The sequence below is a fragment of the Dermatophagoides pteronyssinus genome, unplaced genomic scaffold (assembly GCF_027571235.1).
Source record: "Dermatophagoides pteronyssinus isolate colony J.1.1.1.1 unplaced genomic scaffold, Derpt_VIB-CSIC_2022.12 sq0030, whole genome shotgun sequence".
Taxonomy (NCBI): Eukaryota; Metazoa; Arthropoda; class Arachnida; order Sarcoptiformes; family Pyroglyphidae; genus Dermatophagoides; species Dermatophagoides pteronyssinus.
Window position 1 is genome coordinate 169652 of NW_027461554.1, and position 25329 is coordinate 194980.

At 25.4% G+C, this 25329-nt stretch overlaps 1 protein-coding gene across 1 annotated transcript in view; it reads right to left on the reverse strand.

Moving 5' to 3' along the window:
* Positions 1–20814, reverse strand: part of LOC113789726 (uncharacterized) — a 41061-nt gene extending 20247 nt beyond the window's left edge. Inside the window, exons 1-2 of the mRNA XM_075823495.1 lie at positions 20700–20814; positions 19805–20599 (exon numbers count right to left, since the gene is read on the reverse strand). Of these exons, the coding sequence (XP_075679610.1) occupies positions 19805–20599; positions 20700–20799 (895 nt within the window). The 5' untranslated portion in view covers positions 20800–20814. The remainder of the gene's footprint in view (positions 1–19804; positions 20600–20699) is intronic.
* Positions 20815–25329: the final 4515 nt, after the last annotated feature.

Below are 25329 nucleotides of genomic sequence, written 5' to 3' on the forward strand. Positions count from 1 at the left end.
AATTGAATCCAAGACCGGTAGCAAACATAGAATTGGATATTTCGTTTTTATTTTCCGAATTTGGTAAATGGGTGGTTTTTTTTTTGGTTGCTCGTCAATCAACAGAGAGAAAACAAAAACAAAAACAAAAACGAAAAACCGAATAGAAAAACCGGAAAATTTTTCTTTTCTTTTCTTTCTTTTTTACCTATATTTTATTCATTTGATACAATGACACATTGTGTGTGTGTGTGATTAGACAAAACAAAACGAAACGAAATGAATAAATTTTGTGCAAAAGAAAATTTGTCCGGAAATTTCTTTTTCTTTTTTTTTTTCCTTTTTTTTGTATTCACTGAAATTACAAACAAAACAAACATTAGAGAGATAAAAAAAATAAGAGAGACAAGAATATAATTATAATACAGGTGTGTATAATGGAAATTAATTGTAAAATAAAACAAAAAACCAAAAAAAAAAATAAAAATAAAAATAAAAATAAACTCTAAATATTGGTAAATTGTTGTTGGTCTATCTTCTTTCTCTCTCTCTTTCACTGTATATATTCAGTGTTTATTCAATTTAACACAGAATGATGATGCAACAAACAAATGAATGAATGAATGAATGAAAAAAAAATTAATTAATTTATAAATTTCTTTTGTTGTTGTTGTTTAGTTGTTGTTTTTAATTTTTTAAAAGTTTTTGTTATTTGTTCATTTTAGTACAAATCAATGTTTAGTTTGATCAACATTTCACAATAAATCTGATGAATTTTAGATGATGAATTTTTTTTTTCCGGTTCAAAAATTGGTCAGTTTGATATCAAACAAACAAACAAAAAAAACCATAGCGAAAAAAGTTAGTTATCTTCAGGTTTTAAGGTTGAAAAAACATCCATTCTATAGAATATCAAATAAGGATAGTTACGTTTCTTTTCTTTTTTTTTGTACACGAAAAGTTGATTATCCATAATCAGTAGGTCATTTAGTTTGGTAAATAAACCAAAAAAAATGAACAAATTTTTTGAACAAACAAACTATAACAATCTGGAAAAACATCTTACTTAATGATAAATTTATTATTATTTTGTTATGTTTATTTTTGGGTTATAAGATTGTATTTGTAACAATGAAAATTATTTAATTCATCATCATCATCATCATCATCATTACTAATTACGAAATTAAATTGAATTGAATTGAATTGAATGAAACAAAATTACACATAATACACTAACCAACCAACCATACATAACACATTTTTTTTTTTGGTTGTTGATAAAATTACTGGATCAAGTGATAAAAATAGGTCAGACAAAAAAAATTCAGAAAGATTTTCATTTCCACTATTTTAACTCAATAATCCGAACAAACAAAATTCAATTATCGATTATAAGTTCATTACAATTCATTTTTTTTTTTTGTTTTTGTTTCTCCCTAAACAATTAAATTGAATTGGACAACCATCATGATTAATGTTATTGATCAATTAAAAAAAAAACAGAAACAGAAACAGAAAAAACTTTGATTATTGGTCATCTGAATTTGTCTTCTTCATCATTTTTTTTATTCATTTAATTTGATTTTTAATTTGATCGGGACAAAAAATTCAACCCCCCTCCTCCTGAAAAAAAACAACCAAAACCGAAAAACAATTCAAAACAGCAAAACAAAAAAGGGTTTAGAATTACGGAAATAGGATATATAATGCATCCAACAATGCATGTTGCACACATTATATTGAGAAAAAAAAACAACAACAAACAAATTCTGTTGTTGTAGCCAATGGGCAAATTTTGGTAGCAAAATTTTGTTGAACCAGAATAATAATAATAATAATGAAAAAAAATCCCCCCAAATGAACCAATCACAATCATCCGATTATCCAATGTCCGTTTTGGACATTTATTCCAAGAATTAAACAAAAAAAAAAAATAAAAAAATTCTTCTCACTGTAAATGTAAACATAATAATAATAATGATGATGATGACCGGAGATAAAATACCCGAATAATAATAATAATAAAAAAGTGTCAAACAATTTCGAAACACTATAGCCCGTCGGTCTTTTTTTCTGGTATTTTTTTTCTATAGATTTTTTCATGTGTTTGCTGACTGCATGTGACAGTTTTTTATTTTTACATTTGTAGGATTTTCTACCAAAAGCTTACCACACACACACACACACAAACACCGTTTCATTTTATTTATTCAGAATAAATCTTTGATTGAATGAATGAATAAATAAAGAAAAAGACAGAAATATAAAAAATTAATATATATAATATTTGACAAATTGAAAAAGTCACAGAATAAAAAAAAAATCATTCTCAAACAGAAGTAGAAAAGAAGAAGAAGAAGAAGAAGAAGAAGTAGAAGAAAATCACATATCATATAAATTTGTTTGATCAAATGATGATGATGATGATGATGCTAAATAAACTTTAATAATAATGAATAATTTTTCGGTTATTTCAAAATGACAGGTTTATGGTTTTTTTGTTGGAAAAAAAATTCATCGTATTTTTTCTTCTTGGTCAATCCATTTTAGTGATCAAATTTCTGGTCATTAATATTTTTTTTTCGGAAATTTTTTTTTCATTGAAAGTAAAACAACAGCAAACAAAAAACAATCAATCAATTGCAGTCCCCAAAAAAAAAATCTAATTATCACATTTATAGTAAGAAAAGAGAGAAAATTGGTGAAAAAAAAATAAAAATAAATAAACATCATCCTTCAAAACAGAAAAATAAATATTAATATCCGGAAATAATTACCGATGTTATTGTCGAAAGCAACAACAACAACAACAATACCCGAAATTTTTGGTAATATACTTTCATAAACACCTATAGTAATAGAAAAAAAAATATAATAGAATTTTTTTTTTTGTTCGTGTATAATAATCGTCTGAATTTACCAAACAGCAAGTGGCAAAAAAAAAACGAAAAGAATATTCTTTCTTCTTGTTTTTTTTTGTTTCTCTTTATATACTACAATTTATGTAAGGGCCATTTTAAATTGAATAAATGAATAATTCATTAAAATAAGTAACAATGATCAGATAAAGAAACAATCAACCAACGAAAGAGAGAAAGCAAGAATATTCTTTCACCGTATTTCTCATGATAATCGTTTTGTTTTTTTTTCTGTTTTTTCTCTGAACAAATTTTCTCAAACAAATTGAAATAACAGAAAAAAACCACAATGAAAAAAAAATCACCTCGAATCACATTACATTCATTTCGAATGATAATGATGTTTGTAATAATCAAAAAAAAAACACATACGGGACCGGATAAAAAAAATCTCAATATTTTTTTTTATCCCGAATGAAAAAATAAAATAAAATAAAACCAAATTTCATCATTAAGAGAATTTGAAAGTTTGAATAAGGTAAATTATTTTTTTAAAAAACAACAACAAAAATACACAACTATCGTTATCATCATCTTTGAATCGGAAATTGAACTTTTTTTTTGTTAAAATTAAATTTACAACAAAAAAAACGATTATCTGATCTACTATGAATGATGACATTGAATAATATCCAAAGAATTTCGTTGTCCGATTCTTTTTTTTCTGTTACACTTTTCTCATTGGCATCATTTTTATTTTCACTCACTGGATAAACATTGTCGTCAATGTAAATATTGATCATGATCATCATTATCAACATTTTTTGTACGGGTGTCAAACACCCGTAGTATGACTACTACTTGTCAAACATTTAACTAATGATGATTTGGGTTGCGACGTCAACAACAACAACAACAAAAAAGATTTGTTGATGTTTGGTATATTACCCTCATTGTGTGTTCATCTCCCCCCCAAAAAAAAAAAAATCGGATAAATGGCGTTTATTTACCGGATTTGTTTATAGTAACAAATGTTATTGTTTCAATCATCATAAGTTGATTGAAAAATTCATTTTTTTTTGTTGATGAATAATGATGTTGATAATTAAGTGAATGAAACAAACAAAAGAAGATAGTAATTATTATCATTATATCCGATGTTTGGCGTTAATTGTATATATTTTTTTCCGGATTCTATCACTATTCAAATGAAATTACGAACAACATTCGACAAAAGAATCAAAGAAAATTCTTTTCACACCATCCTCAATGAAAATCATAATAAATATTGGAAATTTTGAAATCAAGATTTTTATTTATTTCTAATTTGACACTTGTCAAACACATTGTCGTTTCATTCATATCTTCATATCGATTACATCATCATCATTATAATCGATTTGAATCGATCAATATTATTCGTTCATTCTTGAATGTTTGTTTGATGGTCAGTTGGATTTTTTTTTTTGGTTTAGTTTAGTTATTTTGTTTGTTTACAAAACAAACAAAATGAAATGAAAAAAAATTACATCAATATTTGGATACATATTGATAATAAATGGATCGATGATGTGACAATGAAAAAAAAAGAAACGAACATTCAACGATTTGCACCACAACAATCACTACCACCACCAATATTGACATGCTTTCAATGGGAAATTTCATTTCATTTTTACATTTTTTTTTTTTTTTTTGATTGTTTAATTTGTTACTATTTGATGGAAAGAAACGTAAATAAGTAAAGAAATTATATTTTATTTCAGATTTAATTTATAAAAAAAATAAAAAATATTCAACAAACGAAGTGAATAATATGTAAATGAAATCAATCAATGTATTCTTTTTTTTTTTGCAAACATTGTCGACAACAACAACAACAACGACAAAAACGATTCATAGATTATGTAACACGTTAAGAAAGAGAGAGAGAGAGAGAGAGAGAGATGAACAAAAACAAAAAACAAATGAATTAGGCCAAATATCCTGTGTGTTTATTCTGTTACATCTGTTTTTTCAATGGAATCGATATATGAAAAACGAAAAAGAAAAAGAAAAACTATCAATGTATAAACAAACAAACAAAAAACAACAACAACAAAAACGTAAAGTAATCGAATACATAAAGTGATTGAAAGTGAACGGAAATGTTATTTTTTTATGATACAAGAAGATAAAAGCAACAACAACAGGCGATCCATTGATGAAACGAAACAAAAAACGAAAAAACAAAAACAAATCTAATCAATGAAATAATGAAAATAAAATATCAAAGAAAAAATGTTCACAAAAATGTTCATCCGATTCAATTCTATTTTTTTTTTTTCGTTTTTAATTAATTTAATTATATAAACACATTTGGTAGTAGTTGTATTAAATAGAAGTTTGTCGACATTTTTTTTTCTTTAATTTCATCTATATCATTTGATGATGATGATAATAATTATCATCAAACTCGAATCAATTCTTCTATATGAAAATGAAAATGAAATTCAAAAAAAAAAAAGAAAGAAAAGAAAAAATACAAAAGAATCACGCATGCTCAACATTCATTTCAAAGTTTTTTTTTTGAAAAATTTTGCCAAAGAAAATATAATATATTTTTTGAATTTTTAATTGAAATTGACAACTTTTCAATCATCTTTAGAAGTGAAATATAGAACAGCAATTAAGAATTTTGTTGTTTTCAGAAAAAATTCAGAATAATAATGAAAGAAAGAAATCGAGAATTGTATTAGAAAAGTTATTTTCATCTTCTTTTTTTTTGGTTATTTGGTGTAACCAAGATAAGAAAACAAAAAAAAACATCTAAAATTTTCTCTATTTGAAACATCTTTGTGTAAATAGATAAACCAGGTGAAAATTCATTTTGTTTTAAGGATGTTTGTTTTTGTTTTTTTCGGTGAAAAAATTGAAACGAACCAAAAAGATTTCAATTCATAAAAGTAAATTAATGTTTGTTTGTTTTCGGTTGCATGAATTGTTTTTAAACGCAGTGGAAAAAAAATAATTTTTCTGTTTAACAAGATGAAAAAAACAGAATTTTGTTTTGATTTTGTATGAAAAAGATTTCCAAGAAAAAGTCATTTTCAGATTTACAGTTTGCTTGTTTGGATGGACTTTTGGCTGAAGGTTTTTAAATTGTTTTTTTCGTTTTTGATAGCCTAAAGGTTTACATTTTTTCAAACATCTTTTCTATCATCAGGTATTTCCGTGAAAAAAAAACAAAAAAAAACAAAACAATCAACAACATTGGTTTAATTGATCAATAGATTTGTAGCCGTAAAAAACAAAACAAAAATAGATTTTGTTTTTCGAATACAGTAATGGAATTTATACAGTGATGATGATGATGATAATAATTTTTTGTGATTGACTGAATTGATGGAACACAGAAAGAAAAAACAAACAAAATGAATAACAAGAAACATTATTTCTTTTCTATTTTTTTTTTGATTGAAAATGGCAGACATTTGTCGCTGTTGGTTGGTTGGTTGGTTGGTTGGTTGATGAAAGATTCGATAGGAAAAAAGCATCGGATAATGTATTTGGACATACAGTCAGTCCAATGTAATTGAAAAGAAACTCTCATCAAGGATTAATTGATTTTTGCTGTCAATATTGTTGTTGTTGTTGTTGTTGTTGATCACATTAGGTGAAAAAAACAAAAATCAAGCAAAGCAAAAAGAAAAAATACATATTTCTTATTTCCTTCAGTATTTTATTCCATTTGTTTTATAACATTTGTTTAATAATAATGTAGAAAATGTTATGTAAGAAAAAATTGAAATAGAAATCAATTTCAGATTGATTCGCCATTTGTCACAATGAATGTAACAAGCAAAAAAAAAGGGTTACAACAAAAACAATTGCAACAGCAACGAATCAATTGTGTATTTTTTTGGTGTGTGCAATGAAAATTGATTGGAAAATTGAATCAAAAATTCAGACGAAAAAGAAGAAAAAAAATCGGATCAAAATCGAAATACACATGGGGTTATCAGGATATAACTTGATTATAAATTAGTAAAAGATTTTTGACTTTTGGTTTTTGTTTTCAATTCATACAATATCATCATCATCATCATCAGATGAACAACAAAAGAAACTAAAATTGTTATTGATAAAATGAAATAAAAAAAAATTAAATGTTCAACATGTTCCCTTGTGTGTGCGTGTGTGTTAGTCAGATCTTCTTCAGAAGAAGAAAAAAATCATTAAAACCAAATCAAGACATCTATGATTCAACAGAATTCTGTTACAGAATATATAATTGTGTTTCCAAGCAGAAAAAAATCAATTCAGTTATTCAGTACATAACCTTGAAAAAAAACATTTCAAAATTTCTCAATGAAAAACAACAACAACGACGGAAAAAAGTGATATTAGTAATATGCAACATTATAACGTACAAACAAAAAAACATTGATTGATGGAACAACAAATTTGAAAATTATGAATATTGTGAATAGACACCCATCGGTAGTAGTTTTTCGGTTGTTTGTTTGTCAGATTTTTTTCAGAAACCAAAAAAAAAAACATAACTCATTTTCATTATATCTAGGTTCTTTTTTTTCGGTAAACTCAACAAAACATACACACACACACAACAAAAACCGAGAGAGAGACTTATTAAGTTTACATATTTTATTTCTTAAAAATTTCAAACAAACAAGAAGAAAAAAAAACTGGGAATAAATAAATCCTGTTTAGTAAAAAAAAAAATAAGTGAATAAAGAAAAAAAAATTCTTTACTCAATCTTATTTTCTGAGGTTCTGGTCTCTCTCTTTATCTTTTCAGATTTTTTGTTGTTTTCGGTTTGAAATTTTTCAGTATCAAAAATAACAGAAAAGATTTTTTTTCCTGTCTTCCATCACCATCAACGAGAAAGAAGAAAAAAAAAGTTATGGGACATTGAGATTTTAGAGGACGACCAAAAATGAATGAAATGAACGAACAAACGAGAAAGAAAAAAAGAAAAATCCGTAAATTATCGTCGACAAACGAAATTCAAATGTGTGTAGGGAACCCAAATTTAAACCAAATTAATTTGCATATGTCATATGAGACATAGTTTTTTTTTGGTTTTCGGTTTTTGTTGTTGTTGTCGGGAATTTTTTTTTATCCTGCCGGAATTTTTCCGGGTTTTTTTCCCGTTTTTTTTTTTTTTTGTTTTGTTTTGTTTCTCCATAATCAAGCGGTTAATTTTCATTTTTTACAATCATCAAAATCCACCATATAGAAATAAGAATGAAAATTCTCAAAAAACAACAAAAAACTGAAAACGAAATTTCGGATGCAAAAATTAACCATAAACATCATCATCACATTACCATTACCATTATTCAACTGCAGCCTAATATTAAAAAAAAAGAATTTAATTTATAACTTTTGAATTTTTTGTCAACCTTTATTTTCGCCCTTTAAAAAACCGAATTTCAAATGAAATAATTAATCCCCAACATTATCATCATCGTCGTTATCCTAATCAGAATTATTCTTATATGGAATAAGAAAGCAAAAAAAAAAAGATTTCATAAGAAATATGTGATTTTTTTCGTTCTTCTTCGTCTTCTTATTCCAGAATTTGAATCTTTAACTTTTTTCTTCACTTGATAATTTATTGTCACCAATTTTATTATTCCAGAAATAAAAAAAAAATTGAAATCAAAACCGTAACAAAAATTTGAATTTGATAAATAAAATTATATATGAATATCATTGATGATTGAAACAACAAGATTACTTTTGCAAAAAAAAAAAAAAAATGAATGATAATAACATTATTCTATACTATAGTAATAACATCATTATTATAAAGTTTTTTTTATATATTTGCAATTTGCAATTCGAATAATGTAATGATAATTAGTAAAAAAAGATAAATAAATAAAAAAAATGGAATTTTGGATGTTTTTTTATATAAAAATACAAAAAAATACAAAATTAGATTTTCCATCTACAATCTTGAAATTCAATGGAAAAAAAACAGAATTCAATTTTTTTTTCTTCGCTTTGAATATATATATGAAAATATATGATTGATTGAGATTCGGCTGAAAAGATTCATTAATTCATTTTTGTTTTTTTTTGCATTACAAGAAAAAAAAACATATCGACATACCGGAACAAAAACACGTATTTGGGATAATGTAACAACAACAACAACAACAACAAAAGTTTGTTCCGAAACGACAAATAAATAATTTTCATTACATGATACAGTCATAATTTACTGTTACGAGAATGTTAGTTTTCAAATGAAAATGAAAACAAATGTTTATTTGCAGTATGTGTGCGTGTTTGCGAATATTGAGATGAAAGTTTTTTTTGGTTGTTGTTGTTTTTCTTATTTGTTGGATTTTTTTTTTTTAGTTTTGAAATTCAAGAATCCATAAAAGAGAAAGTAATCTTATAAATATGTAAAATATATTCATTTTTGTTTGTTTGTTTATGTGCATACATGATAATCATGATGAATAGATGATTGAATTTATGATTCCGTTAAAATGATAAGCAAACTTGGATTTTCAATGTTGTTTTTTTTTCTAATTAAAAATCATTGAAAATCATATAATATGATTCAGATGATGAAATAAGTTTTTCATCATTTGAATATCATTTTGGTTCTCTGTTTTCAATCTAAAAAAAATGAAAAAAATAATAATAATTTCACAATTTCAAATTGACAATCATTATTTGTCTATTTATTCATATATGAAGTAATCGATATTTCAAAAAAACAAAAAACAAAAAAAAATAAAACAGAATCCAAAAGTCAAAAAAACATCCAAAAAAAACAAGAAATTTTTTTTTCTGCCATATGACAACAACATCAACAAAACAGCTGTCAATTGTCATTTAATCCATCAATTCTTCTTCTTTTCGTATCCTTTCGTTGCACAATATTTTTTTTTTTACTGTTTGGTATCATCATCATTATGATGATGTGAATAAATATTTTTCTGTCGAAATTTATTTATGTAACATGATACAGCATACAGTGTTTTTTTGTTTTTTGTTTCTGTTCTTCATTTTTTCTGGATAATCATCATCATCATCAGGCTCAATATGGTTTTTTTTTCTCTGTCTCTTTATCTCTGTTGTTCAATTAGTATATCTGGTATTATTGTATATTGTACACAAAAATGGGGGGGAGAAAATTGTTTTGTCTATTAAAAAAAATGTTTCGGTTTCGATTCATTAATGATATCATTGAATTCATTGAAAATTTTCAGGGATGAATTTCCATTATTTCATCATTCACATTTGTTTTTTTTTGTTGTGTAAAAATTAACTCTAAACCATTGCTGTTTGCTTATTGTAATTTTAGCATCTTTCTAATGCTATTTTTTCATTGCAAATTACATATGGTTGATGATGAAATTTTTCGAAAAAAAAACAAATATTATATATTTGGATATGTCACATGTATGCACCTAGGATTAAATATATTTCTGGTTGCAATTTTTTTGCTCTTTCTATTCATATATTTGTTACTGTTTTTATTCAAACAGAGACAAAACAAACTGGTGTTGGATTGTCCTTGAATTCTGGAATAAAAATGGATCAATCGGTTCTGTTTTTTTTTCGTTTTCGGTTCAATTCGCCATCCTTCTCTTCCTCTCGCTTGAACTCTGTACATTTCGTGATCACTTTAATCGTGTGTTTATAGTCAAAATAGTCATTTTCTTGTTATGATGATGATGAAAAATTACTGAGAAATTACCATTGACCCATTAGATCTATATATGAAAAGATATTATATTTATTTTTATCAAAAAAAATTTTCTTCACGCATCTATTTTGATGTAAAATACTTGGATTCTGTTGTCTCTCTCTCATTCTGGTTTTGCTTCACCTGTATAAAGAAATTTGTTGCTGTTAAGTGATCGAACGTTAATTGAATTCAATAGTTTTTCGATTGATGTAAGCCTGTATTTCTTCAAAAATTTTCTTTTGTTTTGTTTTGTTTGTTTGTTGTTGATCGTATCCAAAAAAAGATTGAAAGTAATTTTGAATTTTTTTCAAAGAATTTTAAACAAGACAACAAAACAAACGAAAAACATATTTTACTTCCTCTCATATGATTCTTTTTTTTTGAAATTTACTGAAACCAAATAACAACAACATTGAAAATGATTCTTGGAACAATTTTTTTTCTGGTTCTGGTCCAAGATCCAATGATCAGTCATTTATGATGATGATGATGATGATGAAAAGAGTCAAGAATTCATTTGAAATAAAATAAAACTTTTGTTGTTGTTGTTGTTCTCATATGGCCTGTTTTCTTTTTTGTTTGTTGTTGATTCTGGTCATACAAAATTTGTTATTATTGTTGTTTGTTTGGGTTGGTTCTTTTCATCATCTGGACATGACCAATTTCAATAGAATTGTCGAAACACAGGAAAAAAAATTTTAAGAAGCCATATTTTTTGAATGTAGGTAGAAAATTGTAAAAAAAAAAATTTCAAAATGTTAAAACGGAAAAAAACAAGACAACTATTCACTACTTTCAATGTATAAATTCGTTAAAGATGTTATAGCAACGGAACAAGCCAAAAAAAACGACAACTTGAACCGTACAAACAAACAAACATAAGCTATTTCTTTATTCATTCTGTCTATATCTTGTTATTATATAATGGAATTTGTCCATTATTGATCATTCTCATCATCGTCATCATCATCATCATTGAATTATATTGCATATAATGAGATGACAAAAAAAAACAGAACAATCAATCAAAAAATTTGTATGCAACGAAACAAAAACAAAACAAAGATCGTCATTCAAATTTTTTCTTTTTCTTCTTTTTTTTTTTGTTATTTTCTTTTCATCCATTTTTATTTCATTCGGAAAACAAACAAACCAAAAAGAGAAAAATGTATAGAATTGTACAGAAGAGAAAAAAAAGCATTGACAAATAAAATATGTATAATGAGACCCAAACAAAACAAAAAACAGATACCAGAAAACTATGATACCATCAACGATCAAGACAGTGGAAGAAGAAAGAAAAAAAATTTCCGAAAACTATGCTGATCATGATGATGATGATGATGGAATAAATGGTTAGAAATGACGTACAAGTTTATTTTCGGTACATTTTCATACAACAATAACAACAACAACAACTTAAAACGACAAAGATCACCTCGACCAAAAAAAAAATTCATTTCAATTCGACAATTTAATTGGACAAACTAATTATGCAGTAGATTATTATCTATCTTTCTATCTATCTATCTATCTATCTATTTTATTCAAATGAAAAGAATATGTCAAAAAAAAATTTCTGTTTTGTTTTGTTTTGTTATGGTTGTTGTTTGAAAAATTGATGAATTATCTTTGGAACTTATTTGTTTTGTTTTGTTTTTGTTTTGTGGCTCAATTTGAGATGAAGGGCAAAGGTGTGTGTGTGGGTGGGTGGATTGATTGGTTGATTTCGTTCTTTTTTGTTATTTTTAGAAATTGAATTAATGTTTGGATCAAAATCGATACAATGGATCATTGTTATCTTATTTTAATTTAAATTTTTTCAAAAAGAAAAAACTCAATTAAAGATAACAACAACAACAACAACAACAAGAAGAAACGAATTCATCTCGTTTCAATAGATTTTCTTTTGATTCCATTATCATCTCGTTGTTGCTGTTGTTATCATCACTAATTATCGATGAAAATAAATTGGAAATTTTTTTCGGAAACTTTCAAAATCCAAAAAACAAACAAACATTCATAATAATGTAGGCTAATATTTCAAAGGAATTTATTATCATCATCATCATCATCATTAATTATTTTGACAATTCATTCACACATTTTTATTCAGAAATGGATGAAAATTTTTATTAAAACAAAAAAATAATCAATTCAATTCAATTATTTGATTTGAAGAATTTTATGATTCTTCTGTTTCTGATGAAAAGCAAACGAAAATTTTATCTTTCATTCTTTCTCTCTCTCTCTCTCTCGCTCTATTTCTCATTCCATATAATCCGATTTAACGATCTAAATCTTTGTCGTCATATTTCTGTTGTCGACAAACAACAGAAATACATGCATAATGTACAGAATATTCAGGAGAGGGAGAGAGATAGAAAAGGTTGATGATAAAGATAAATCAAAGTTAAACTTTACGACTTATATATGTGGATGGCCCTCTCTTCCTACCATCCAACCAACCAACCAACCAGCCAAAATAAATACCCTACGCCAACCTTTTTCTTACGAACAAAAAGTATCATAACGAGAGATGATAATAGATTCTTTTTTTTTTTTTTGGATGTAAACAACAAGAAAAAAGTAAGAAAAAACCTATCGTATTAAAAACGTTAAAAATAAAGTTTCCACTTCTCTGTTTCTCTTTCTCTCTCTCTCTCTCTCTCTCTTACCAATTCTTTCTATTTTCATCCATCATAGAATTAAAAATTTTTTTTTGTCCCGTTAAATTTGCAACAATTTAATGACGAAAACGACTATAGTGAATATAAAAATGATATCGGAAAAAAAAAGAAGAAAATCCTCAATCAATGTTATATTGAGTGGTGTATGACAACAAAAAAAAAAATATTGAATATAATGATCATCATTGAAGAGAGAAGCAAAATGGAATTTCAAAATGGAATTAAATGTGAGAAAAGTTTTTGGAAATAATAAGAATTTTAGCCCACCAGTGGACAAGTGGGAGAGAGAGAGAGAGAAATCTGGATACAAATATGATGATAATCAATTTCAATTTTTAGCCAACCGATTTTTTTTTCTCTTCATAATAATATAAGAAAAATGAAATCGGATTTTCAAATGTTGAACACATACAAGAAGAATGAAAGATTTTGCAAAAATATTTTCAAATTTTCAAGAAAAAAAAGAAAAGCATACATAATTTTTGTCAATTCATTTCATACATTCTATTCATTTTTTTACATTGACAACAAGAATTTTTTTTGTTGTTGTTGTTGTTGTAGAAATTATTACCTAACTTTTGTCGATAAATGGATCTTGTATTCCACTGAAAACTGAATGTGATTTTTTGTTTGCATTTGTATTTTGTTTTTTGGAAATTTCCGGATAAAGATTCTGTTCAGATCAATTAATTTTCCCAGAATGAAAGTGAAAAGAATGAAAATTATATGAATTATATATCAAACACCATCATCAACAATTTCGATTATATATATCGGAATCGATATAATGGTTTTTCATCATCAAATAAAAAAAAGGCGCTAAATTTTCTCGCTAATTAATTTTCACTTTCATGAAAAATAATAATAACTATTCGAGAAAAAAATAAAAAAATCATATTTTTGTTGACCAAATGATTTAGTGGAATAATGTGATTTGGTGGTCCGGTCCAGAAGAATATATATATTTTCGATAGAAATCTAATCCTTTTTAATGGATGGTGATACCAAAAAAAAAAAAATCCAAACAAACAAACAAATGACAACAAATTATCGTGTAATTTATAATGATCAAAAAAAACAAAAATCAATTTCAATGATTTGATGCTAGATGGCGTTCAACTGTGATGATATTTGTTTCGATATGAAATTTGAGAAAAATAAATAAATTTTTTTTTTGTTTTGCCTGGATATTAAAACATGATTCTCAATTTCATTTCATAGTTTTTGTATTTCCAGTGCAAAAATAATTGATTCTAGAAAGAAAAATGATGATGATCACATATATTCATTCCCCCATTAGAGAAAAAATTTGATAATCAAATTCCAAACATCATAAATAAATATCTAATGATATCTATTTTTTTCAGGTTGAACCGAAAATAAAAAAAAAAACAAAATTTTGTTTTTAAAATTTAAATTTTGTTTTTTTTATTTATTGACATTTCAAAAGAATTTCCATAATGGATGATTAAGAGAGAAAAAAAAACATTTTAAATCATCAGAAAAAAAACATCAAAATCAATCAATAATTGATCTATCGATTCCAAGAAGATCATAAATTGACCAGTTTATTTCAAAGAATCTTCAACATTACTTAGTTTTTTATGTTGAAATTCAAGTAAATAAAAACGCTGAGAGTTAATAAATGTAAAATTCATTGATTTTCTGTTTTTTTTAAAGGAAAATTTCCTGATAAAAAAGTAAATGTGAATAAATTTTAGTTTGTTTTTTTTTGAATCGAAAGCAAAGAATTACATAATAATTAGCATAATCTTAAATGCTTTGCGTAAAAAAAACTTGCGCATCAATTCCTTGATTGGCTTGTTGCGCAACGAAAGATAAAAACGAAATTCTTTACAGTTTTTTTATATATTACTTTCAAGCATCATGTCAATCTTTAAATTTAAAATTTAAATTTATTTTCTTTTTGTTTATCATCATCATCATAAATTTCAGCAAAAAAAAAAAACACAAATGGGTTATATGTGCATACACACACACACACACGCAAATTGACATCAAAAAAGTATAGAATTCTAGTCGAATCGAAATATTGGGGGGGGGAAATGAAAATGTGATCATACACAAGCATGTGATATATGTATCAAATTACAATCTAGTGAATTTTTAAAGCCGAAAATTTTTCTAGAAAATCTTTTACTGTTTGGGAAATGTTTACGGAAATTTTCTAATAATTTCAAGCGAAATTCCAAAAAAAATCCATGATGTAAGACAGTCGATTAATGATCATTCGATTTAAGTCAGTCAATCATTCATTCAATCAATAACGATTAAATTGAGACAGAATTTCAAGAGGAGCATTCAAAATTTTCATGGTCATTTTTTTTTGTTGGTTACCTGTTGAAACTAAACCACCATCATTATCATTACCACCAACATCATCATGATCATTATTATATATTCACAAAGATTGAAATCTTTCAAAGAAAGAAAAAAAATTAATGCAAAATTTGATTGTCGCCATTTTTATAATATTGATAATGATGATTACCTGGCTTTTAGCACTTGAAACAAACAGAAATAAAAATTTAAAAATTGTGAAATTTTTTTAATAAAAAAAAAGATTAAAATCAAACACATTTAGTGAGAAAATGAGATTATGATTTGAAATTCCATGGAAAAATTAAAAAAAAATTATCCATCGATCATCATCAACCTGCATAGCACAAATACACTTAACAAACAACTCAATCCAGACACAATACATTTCGGTACGACCAATGAAAACGAAAAAAAATGTCATAATTTCATTAGAAAAAATCCCCAAAAAAATAATGCTATCTTTTTCTGTTACTTTTGGATATTGATTGATTTCAAACCTTTTGCACGTTGCAGCCAAGAAAGAAAGAAAAAAAAGATCATTTTGATCATTTTTGATAAAATAACGTGTTTACGTAGTTGCAATTTCTACGCAATTTTTTTTTCTACTTTCAATCACCCCACTCAACCATTTTGAATAATAATTTTTTTTTTTAAACTAAGAAACTCTTGTTTGTTATATTAATATCATATTGATAACAATTACGTTTTTTTTTTCTTTTCTGGAATTTTTAATCGATTTTTTTTCAATCTTAATAATAATAATGATTTTTAATTTCAATTTCAAAAAAAAAAATCATGAGTTAATCAAGAATTATTCAATTTTTCTTTTGAATTGAATTGAAAATTTATTGCTTTTCAAACAGATTTGTATCAGATTATAAAGAGAGAGAACACGTGTTCATTGTGATTCAATTGATTTTTTTTTGAAATGGAAAACTTTAAAATGAAAAAATCAAGAATTCCTTTTCCATTTTTTTTTCTTCTTGTTTGAATTTAAATTTTCAACAAACGAAAAATTCTTTCGGATTAAATTGAAAAACTTGTTTAAATAAAACGAAAATCATTCAATTAATAATCATGATCGGTCAATGTGAAGGACAAAGGTCAAAGTTGAGCAAAGAAAAAAAATTCAAACTAGTTAAACATGAAAATTTTTTCAAATTAACAAATGGAAAATTGAAGAAAAAAAATTCAAATCAACTAACCAACCAACCAACCATACAGCATTAAACCATGCAAACCAGATATATAAAAAAAATTTCACATAACAAAAATTATGCTGGCTGGGTTATGTAATTTCTTTTTTCTTTCTTTTTTTTTCATTATTTGATATAGAGGTCAATAGAGTCAAACGAATGAAATGAATAAATTTATTGAGCGAAAAAAAAAGCCGGCCGGCTAACAAATAAACATGCTGTCCATCAATAACATAGGAAAAAAAAGAATTTTACATCACAAAACCATAATGGTGATGATGATGGTAATGAATAAATGCGAAGAGCAAAAGAAAAAAACTCGAATGACTAGCTTCTTCACTTTTTTTTACAATTCTCATTCAATTTGTTTTTCAAAAAAATTATTCAAGTGTCTTTCAAATTTCATTGGATAATATGGCGACCAGATCAGATCAGATCATACAGATCTATTGAATGTTGTAACCGGTATTTTACCATCATTTCTTCCCACTTTTTCACAGAAAAAAAAGCTTAAAAAAATGATGATGATGACCATCATCATCATCAGTTCACATCAATTCAATGGCTAAAAATCAAATTACTTTCACTGTTTCTTATTTTTCTAAAAAAAAGTGACCAGACATATACTTTTTTTTCCTTTTTTAAAAGTAGAAAAAAAATCGTGAATTTTATTTCACCTTGTTTAAACATTGTTTCAACAAAAAAAAATGGCTTTTTCCATCTTGTTTATTCACCATTCAGAATAAAAAGAAAAGATTACATTGTAATCAAATTCAAATTAGGATGTGTAAATAAATTTTAAAAAAAGGTGAAAGAATTGCACTTGAACAAAAGGCTTTATAATAAAAAAAACCATTCTAGGTAATTTCATTCTATAAATCAATCAGTCAATCAATCAATCAATCGATCGATCGGTTGATGGACATATTTTTTTACAAAAAAAAACTTGTTGAACTCATTTTTTTTGATCGCAAAAAAAGATTTTTGCTTAAAAATTTGTGAAAATAGTAACAATGTTTTTCTGTTCAAAAGAATTCAATTGATATTTTATCAATTCCGATTCGATTGGATTGATTGATTATTGATCAATCAATGATAAATGATGATGATGAGGCAAACAAACAAACAAGCAAATAAAATGTGTCATAGTTTTTGGCTGTTGATTCAACAAACAAACGATCTGTTTTATCAATCCAATTTAATCGATCAAATTTATTTGCAACAATTTGGCTCAATGCTCACAACACACACAATGCACAATATCTTGATTCAGATATCTAGACTAATTTCTGATCCAATTTGAAGTGTTTTATATTGGGTGTTTTATGTGGATTAAAGAAAATGCCAATTTCTGGCTATATCTTATTTCTGGTTTTTTCTTTCTTTTTTTTCTTCTCACTCACTCATTCATTCCATAATGACCAAATTTTTTTTCTGGTTATTGTCTTGACTCTTTTATTTTTCTTTCTCTTTCCACATTTTTTTGGATGTAATGGGTTTTTCCCCTTGTCTGTTAAAACAATATGTGTGTGAGAGAGAATTGGATAAAAATTGCTTAACAAACACAGACAATATTCATTTATTGATGATAAGATGTTTGTTTTTCTTTGTTTTGTTTTTTCTGGAAAGCTCATCATACTAACTAAAGAAAAACACTAAAGACATCACTCGAGAAGATGAGAAAAAAAAATGAAAAAGTGGACAGAAATTTTTTGTTTTAATTGAAAAAAAAAGAATTTGCAAAACGAGCAAAATACAATAAGACTTATGTACTCAAAAGAAAATTTTCGAGAAACTTTTTTTTTGGAAAAAACAACAAATGAAATGTAACTAAAGGAAATGGTCAAGGTGAAAAAGGAATTTTCAAAACAAAACAAAACAGAAAAATTCTTTCCCTGAAACTATTTTTATTCTAATTATAATATTCTGATGAATAGATAGATGAAAACTTTTAAATATCAAAAAATATATTCAAGTTTTTTTCGTTTCACTTTCACTTCTCTACAAGAGTTAGTTACTGGGTAAATTTCTTTTTTTTCTGTAAAGTATTCTTTACAAAGAAAGTAAGATACTAAAAAAAAAGTAATTATAAAAATAAGTTTGTTCCTATGAACAAAAAAAAAAAAAGTCTCAAGTGATTTTCAATATTGAAACACAAGGAAAATGTCGATGAACAAGATTGAAAATCAAAACCTTAAAATATGAATTATGATGATTTTAAGATATGAAAAAAATAAAATAATCGAAAGAAAAGTTTCACCATTTCAAATACTTTGTATATTCATTCAATGGAAAAAAGTTTTCCGTTGAAAACAAGTAACTAATTGGAATAAATTCTACATTTGAATTTTTGTTTGAAAAAAATGTCAAACATGACATGTTTTTTTCAAACAAAAACTCATCACATTGTAAAAATCAATCAATCAATCAATAAAATGGAATGATAAATAGGAAAAAACTGAAAATTTTTTAATCAAATCAATGGTTAAACACCATGTTAATTAGTTATAACATTCAAATAACATTTATATATTTAATCAAATCAAATCGTGATGATATTTCACTTGTTTTTTGAATGAATAAATGAATGAATGAATGAATGAAGAAAAGCAATTGAAATATAGCCAAACAAACTATTGAAATATCAAATAATCATTATCAATAAAAAAAACGTGCTTGATGAATTGATTGAAAAATTTTTTATGGTTCAATTTCCATATTTTTTAAAATATTTTCATATTGATTTTTATATCTGATTAATGATGATCAAGTTAAAGAGTTTTTGAGAAAGATTATCAGGAAAAAAAATTAGTGATAAATTTTCCCCCGAAAAAAATGATGAATTTTCAAAAAAATAAAATAATGAATGAATCTAAGCACGAACATAGATTTAATTTGAAATTGGATATACTTTTTTGTTTTTTGATCATCAATTTTCAATATCAAAAAAAAAGGAAAAAGAAAAATTTCCGAAAAGTTTCTCATATGAATATACATGGAAAATTCAAACTTACCTGGAACCAATGTATCGAAAATCATATCATCATCATCATCATCATCAACATTATCGTTTATTTTATTTGCCGTACTTGTTGTTTGACCATTATCATTATCATTATTATGATCAATATTTGATTCATTATTCATCGAACAATTTGTTCCAATAATCGTTTCTATTGTCGATGTTGTTGTTGTGGATAAAACAGGCGGATTTCCGCTCAATAATTCTTCAATACAACGTTTTTCTTCATTATATGCACGTTTAAGTGTATCAATACATTTATAAGTAATATTTGTTTGTGTTTTTTTTGTTGCATTTTTCATTGTCATTTTCGGTGTTGTTGTTGCTTTTGTTCCAGAAGTTATTGGCACTGAACATTGTTGTTGCTGCCGTTGTAATATTGTTGAATGATGATGATGACATTTTTCATTGACAATTTTATCATCTTTATTATCATTGCCATTATCATTATCATTATCATCACCTTTATGGTCATCATCCGGATTTGATGGTTTCAATAATGAATCAACATTTTCAATCATTTTTACTAATTCATTGTCAATTGTTTCATCATTATTATCATTATTATTATTATTATTATTATTTTCATTATTATTATTACCATTAAGTAATTCTTCAATTGAACATTCAATATCGATATTATTATTATTATTAATATTATTACAACAAATATTTTTATTTATTAAAAATGAATCATTATTACAATCACCACTATCATTACTAATATTATCATCATCATTGATTTGAATATTGTTGTTGTTATTGTTTACAACAAATGGATTTTGATCTGGAAAATTATTACAAAAAAAAAAGAAGTAAATTTTTAATTTATAAATGAATAAAAGAAAAATCGAAATAAAAATCAAAAATCAAAATAATTAATTTACCATGATGATGATCATTTGTATTGATAATATAATTTAAACGATCCCAAATTTCAATAACAGAACCATTTGAATCATCAATTAATATCGATGTTGCAGCCATTTTTTTTTGTTGTTATAATTATATTTTCTATATATTCTTTCTATTTAATGATGACCACACAATTATGATGATGATGACAATAAAGAAACCGTTGATGATAATGATGATAATAATAATTTTGTTGTAATATTTTTTTTATTTGTAATAATTTTCCTGTGTTGCTGATAATGATAATTCATTCAGTTTTGACAATAACAATATTGGGTTCAAATTTCCGAGAAAAAAAAATCAAAAATGTCAAATGTCATATGCATATGGAATGGAAGATGCAAATTTCCAACAAACAACAAACAAAAATCATAGGTCACACACACACACACACATATAAACATCATTCGAGTAGGAAACAAAAAACGAATGTTACCATAGTACAAAAAAGAAAGATAATTGGATTTTTTCTTCGAACATTTCAAAAATTAGTGTTTTTTTTTGTTTTTTCAATCTGGTTACCAATAATAATAAAAACTACCAAGACGACAATAGTTGAAAATTTTTTGTTAATGATAATGATATAACGTCCTGGATTCCCAATCCAACCAAACAACAACAACAACAAATAAAACAAACAATTTTTCAATTTAACAAAATTTCGGTTTTGTTAGATATTTCAAAGAAAAACAAAACAAATGAAACAAAAAAAGAAAAATAATGTTCCGGTCATTGATCGATTCACATTGATGTGAAAGTGAATGAAAAATCTGTTCAATTTTATCCGGATGATTTATTGTTGTTGTTGTTGTTATTGATATTTTCATTCATTTAGTTTGTTAATTCATTTGAATATTTTATGTTTCGATTTGTTCGTTTAACATTTTTTTTTCATCGTAAATAAAATAAAATGTTGATAATTATGACGAAATTAATGTTTTAGGTTTGGGCTGTCAATCCACGGCTACGGTTGACACCAAAATACAACAAATGTCAACACACATAGCACCCAGAAAAAAAATCAATAAACAAGATTTTTTCATCAAACAAAAAACCAAAAACTTAATCCAAATTCGTTTTTTACACAATTTCAAATGATGAGGAAATTGAAAATTTTTTCAAATGTCAATTTTGAAAACATCACTACAAAACATACACACACACACATTTAACATGATGATGATCACACGAGGGACAAAATGTAATTTTTTCTGATAAAAAAATTCAAAAACAAAACACCGAAAATTCTACCGCCAAATATTTTTTCAAAAAAAAAAAAAATTAAACCAAAAAAAAAACAAGAATCAAAAGTAAAAATGTTTTGGCTACATTCTCAATGTATCCAAACTAACTCTAACTCTAAACTAAAAGCTAAAAACACTGAATGATTGAATCATCCATCTACAAAATGAATGAATGAATGACTGGTTTTGCTTCTTGTCGGTTTGTGTGTGTGTGTGTTGCGTATCTGCGTGCTGCGTTTAACAGAATCTTCAGATGCTATTTTTTTCTTTGCAGATCACTATACTCTCTCACTCTCTCTCTCTCTTTTATTTGAAAAAAAAGTAGAAAAAAGATACTGTTGCACATATTATATAAATAGTAAATACACGCGCATATATTGCATATAAAATGCAATATAGATTTTTTTTTGTTTGGTTATTTATTGAAAATATCTTTAGTTTTCTCGGTGTTGATAATGATGATAATGATGATGATATTGGATATTTTGGATATGATATTATAACATGCAATGTACATACACACACACACAAACATTTGAACAACAGACAGCAGCAACCACCATTGACGAAACAAAAAAAAAAATTCAGTTCAAAATGATGTTAGTCAGTATTATTTGGTTTTTTTTTTTGGATATCATGAATAGAGAATTTATATATTTTTTTTTACTATAGTGATATATTGTGTGTATGTATGTATGTATTGAGCTCAATCAATGTAGAATCAATGAAAATGAATGCAATGAATACGATTGAATGCCAATAGTCAGAACATCACTTTGTGTATCAGACAAAATAAATATTATCCATTATTATTTTCATTTTTATAGCCGCTACAAGTAGTATGTGAGATAATATTAAACTATACAATATATTTTTATAACATATTTTAATCATCATATATCCCTATCCTTATTTGATCAGTTAGGATTCAATACAACATATTACACACATCCATTCATTCATTCATTCATCCATATACTTCCTTTTATATACATTGAACAACAACCACCATAAAGCTTTTTTTTGGTTTTGGTTTTTTTGGTTACACAGGCGCAATATATTATTACATTACAGATAAATATTTTAAGTTAATGAATTTGATGGGCACATGTTACGCGCGCGCGTCTTTGTATGTATGTATTGGATTGTGTCCATCCATCTTTTTATGTGTGTGTGTATAATATGTTGGTGTTTGATTGATCCAAATATTGGAACAATTTTTTTTTGTTTGGTTTGGTTTTGTTTTGTTTGTTTTTTTGGTCTTTTTTAGCTTTGTCTTGAAATGGGTGAAAAATGATGTTTTTGGTTACCTATTTTGTAGATTTAAAGGTAACTGATTTTTTTTTTTTTTTTGTAGAATTTTTCCGGTTCATAATGTTTTAAAGAGCAAATGAAAAAAAAAGATTAGAATGATTGATATGATACAGAGAAATTTTCCAAGGAATTTTCTTTTTTTTTGTTTAATTTCCGAAAAATATATCGAATTTTTTTTCTATATTTCTTCTTGTTCAATGAAAAAAACAAGAATTTTTGTTTTGTAGAAAATCAATTCAATTCGAATATCATTTCAATGGTTTCATTGGATTTCAATGAATGTTTTTGTTTTTGTTTTCAATTAAAATGAAACAAAAACAAAACAAAAAACAAAACAAAACGGATTTTCGAAAAGAATTTTCAATTTTTTTTTCAGTCTAAAAAATTCTTTTGGAAAAAAAATATGCTGGCTATATGATGAATATTTGATTCTCATTCCCAATTTTGTTTTTTGTTTTTTGTTGTTGTTGTTAACATCGAAAATCAAGGAAAAAAAATTTTTGTTGTTTAAAAAAAATCATACCATCATTGACATTGTCGTAATTAATAATTATCATCATCATCATAATCATAATCATCGACAGAACTAGACTATGCCAGCATTTTTTCTTTTTTGTTTGTTGCACTATTGATGATGATAATGATAATAAACAGTAAATGATAATCAGTATATTTTTTTCTGGTTCGATAATATCGATGACAATAAATAAAATGATGATATTTTTGTAAAACCAAAAAAAAAAAAAAAGAATGGCAGTCAATTTGTTATTATCATTTTTTCATTCATTTTGATTTTCAAAATTTTTACACAATTGAAAAATTACTGGTTAAATGACTTTTCCGTAATTCAGTTCAAAATATTAATGTTTGGTTGTTGTTGTTGGTGTTGAAAAAAAAGGATTAATTTCGATCACTGTTGATCAATAATGATGATAATGATGATGATGATCATATTTGAAGGAAAAAAAATAACATTGTCAGCATTATTTTATTTCTGTTACTTTCTCTCTCTCTCTATATCAATCTCTTCCGATAAAAATAGAATCAATCAATCAACGGAATCCAAATTCAAAAATTGATAACGAAAAAAAAATCAATGTATTTTTTTTATGATGATCAAATCAATTAAATTTTTATTTTGTCAATCGATCAATCGATTGATTAATTGATTGGTGACAATCATTATCATCATCTATCCAGTGTTATCCAGAAATTGAAAACCAAAGAAAAAAAAAACACAAAGTTTTTTATTTTGGAAATTACAAAAATAACGATACAAAGACAATAATGATTTGTAAAAAAATTCAAAATTTTATCGTTACAATTTCAAATTTGTTTTTTATTTTTTTGATCCGATCAATTTATATTGGACATATACAAATATACATACAGCATAGACTACAGGGGAAATACTTAAATATCATTCAATCAATCAGGATATTAATATATGATATCCATTCAAAACAACAACAAGAAACAAAAAAATTAAGGTGACATACTTGATAATAAATTATTGTTGTTGTTGTCTTGTTTTCTTTTTCCTTAAAACCAAAAAGTAATATCTAAAAAAAACAACAAGTTTTAAATGGAAAAGATAATCATCATCATCATCAATTACTAAAGACGACAATCATCATCTTGACATTTTTTTTCTTTTTTTTTTTGATAATCATCTTTAATCATCATACAATCCACTTGTTGTGTGTGGTTGTTTATTGAACATTTTATTTCTCTATGTATATCCTCTTATTTTTTTTTAATCAAAAATCCGTAACAACAAAAAATTACCTGTAATTTTGTTGTTGTTGTTGTTGTTGCTCTAACAATTAATATTATTATCATTTAGCTTTAATGACAACAACAACAACAGCAACTGCAACAACAAATGTGAAAATGACAAAATATATCATGATATGAGAATGTGGATCAAACAAAAAAAAACAAATTTCTTTATTTATTTTCCATTATAAATTTATTTCCATCCTTTTTTTCCCTTAAATTAAAATGATTTTAATTTATAGATATTTTGTTTGTTTTGTCTGTT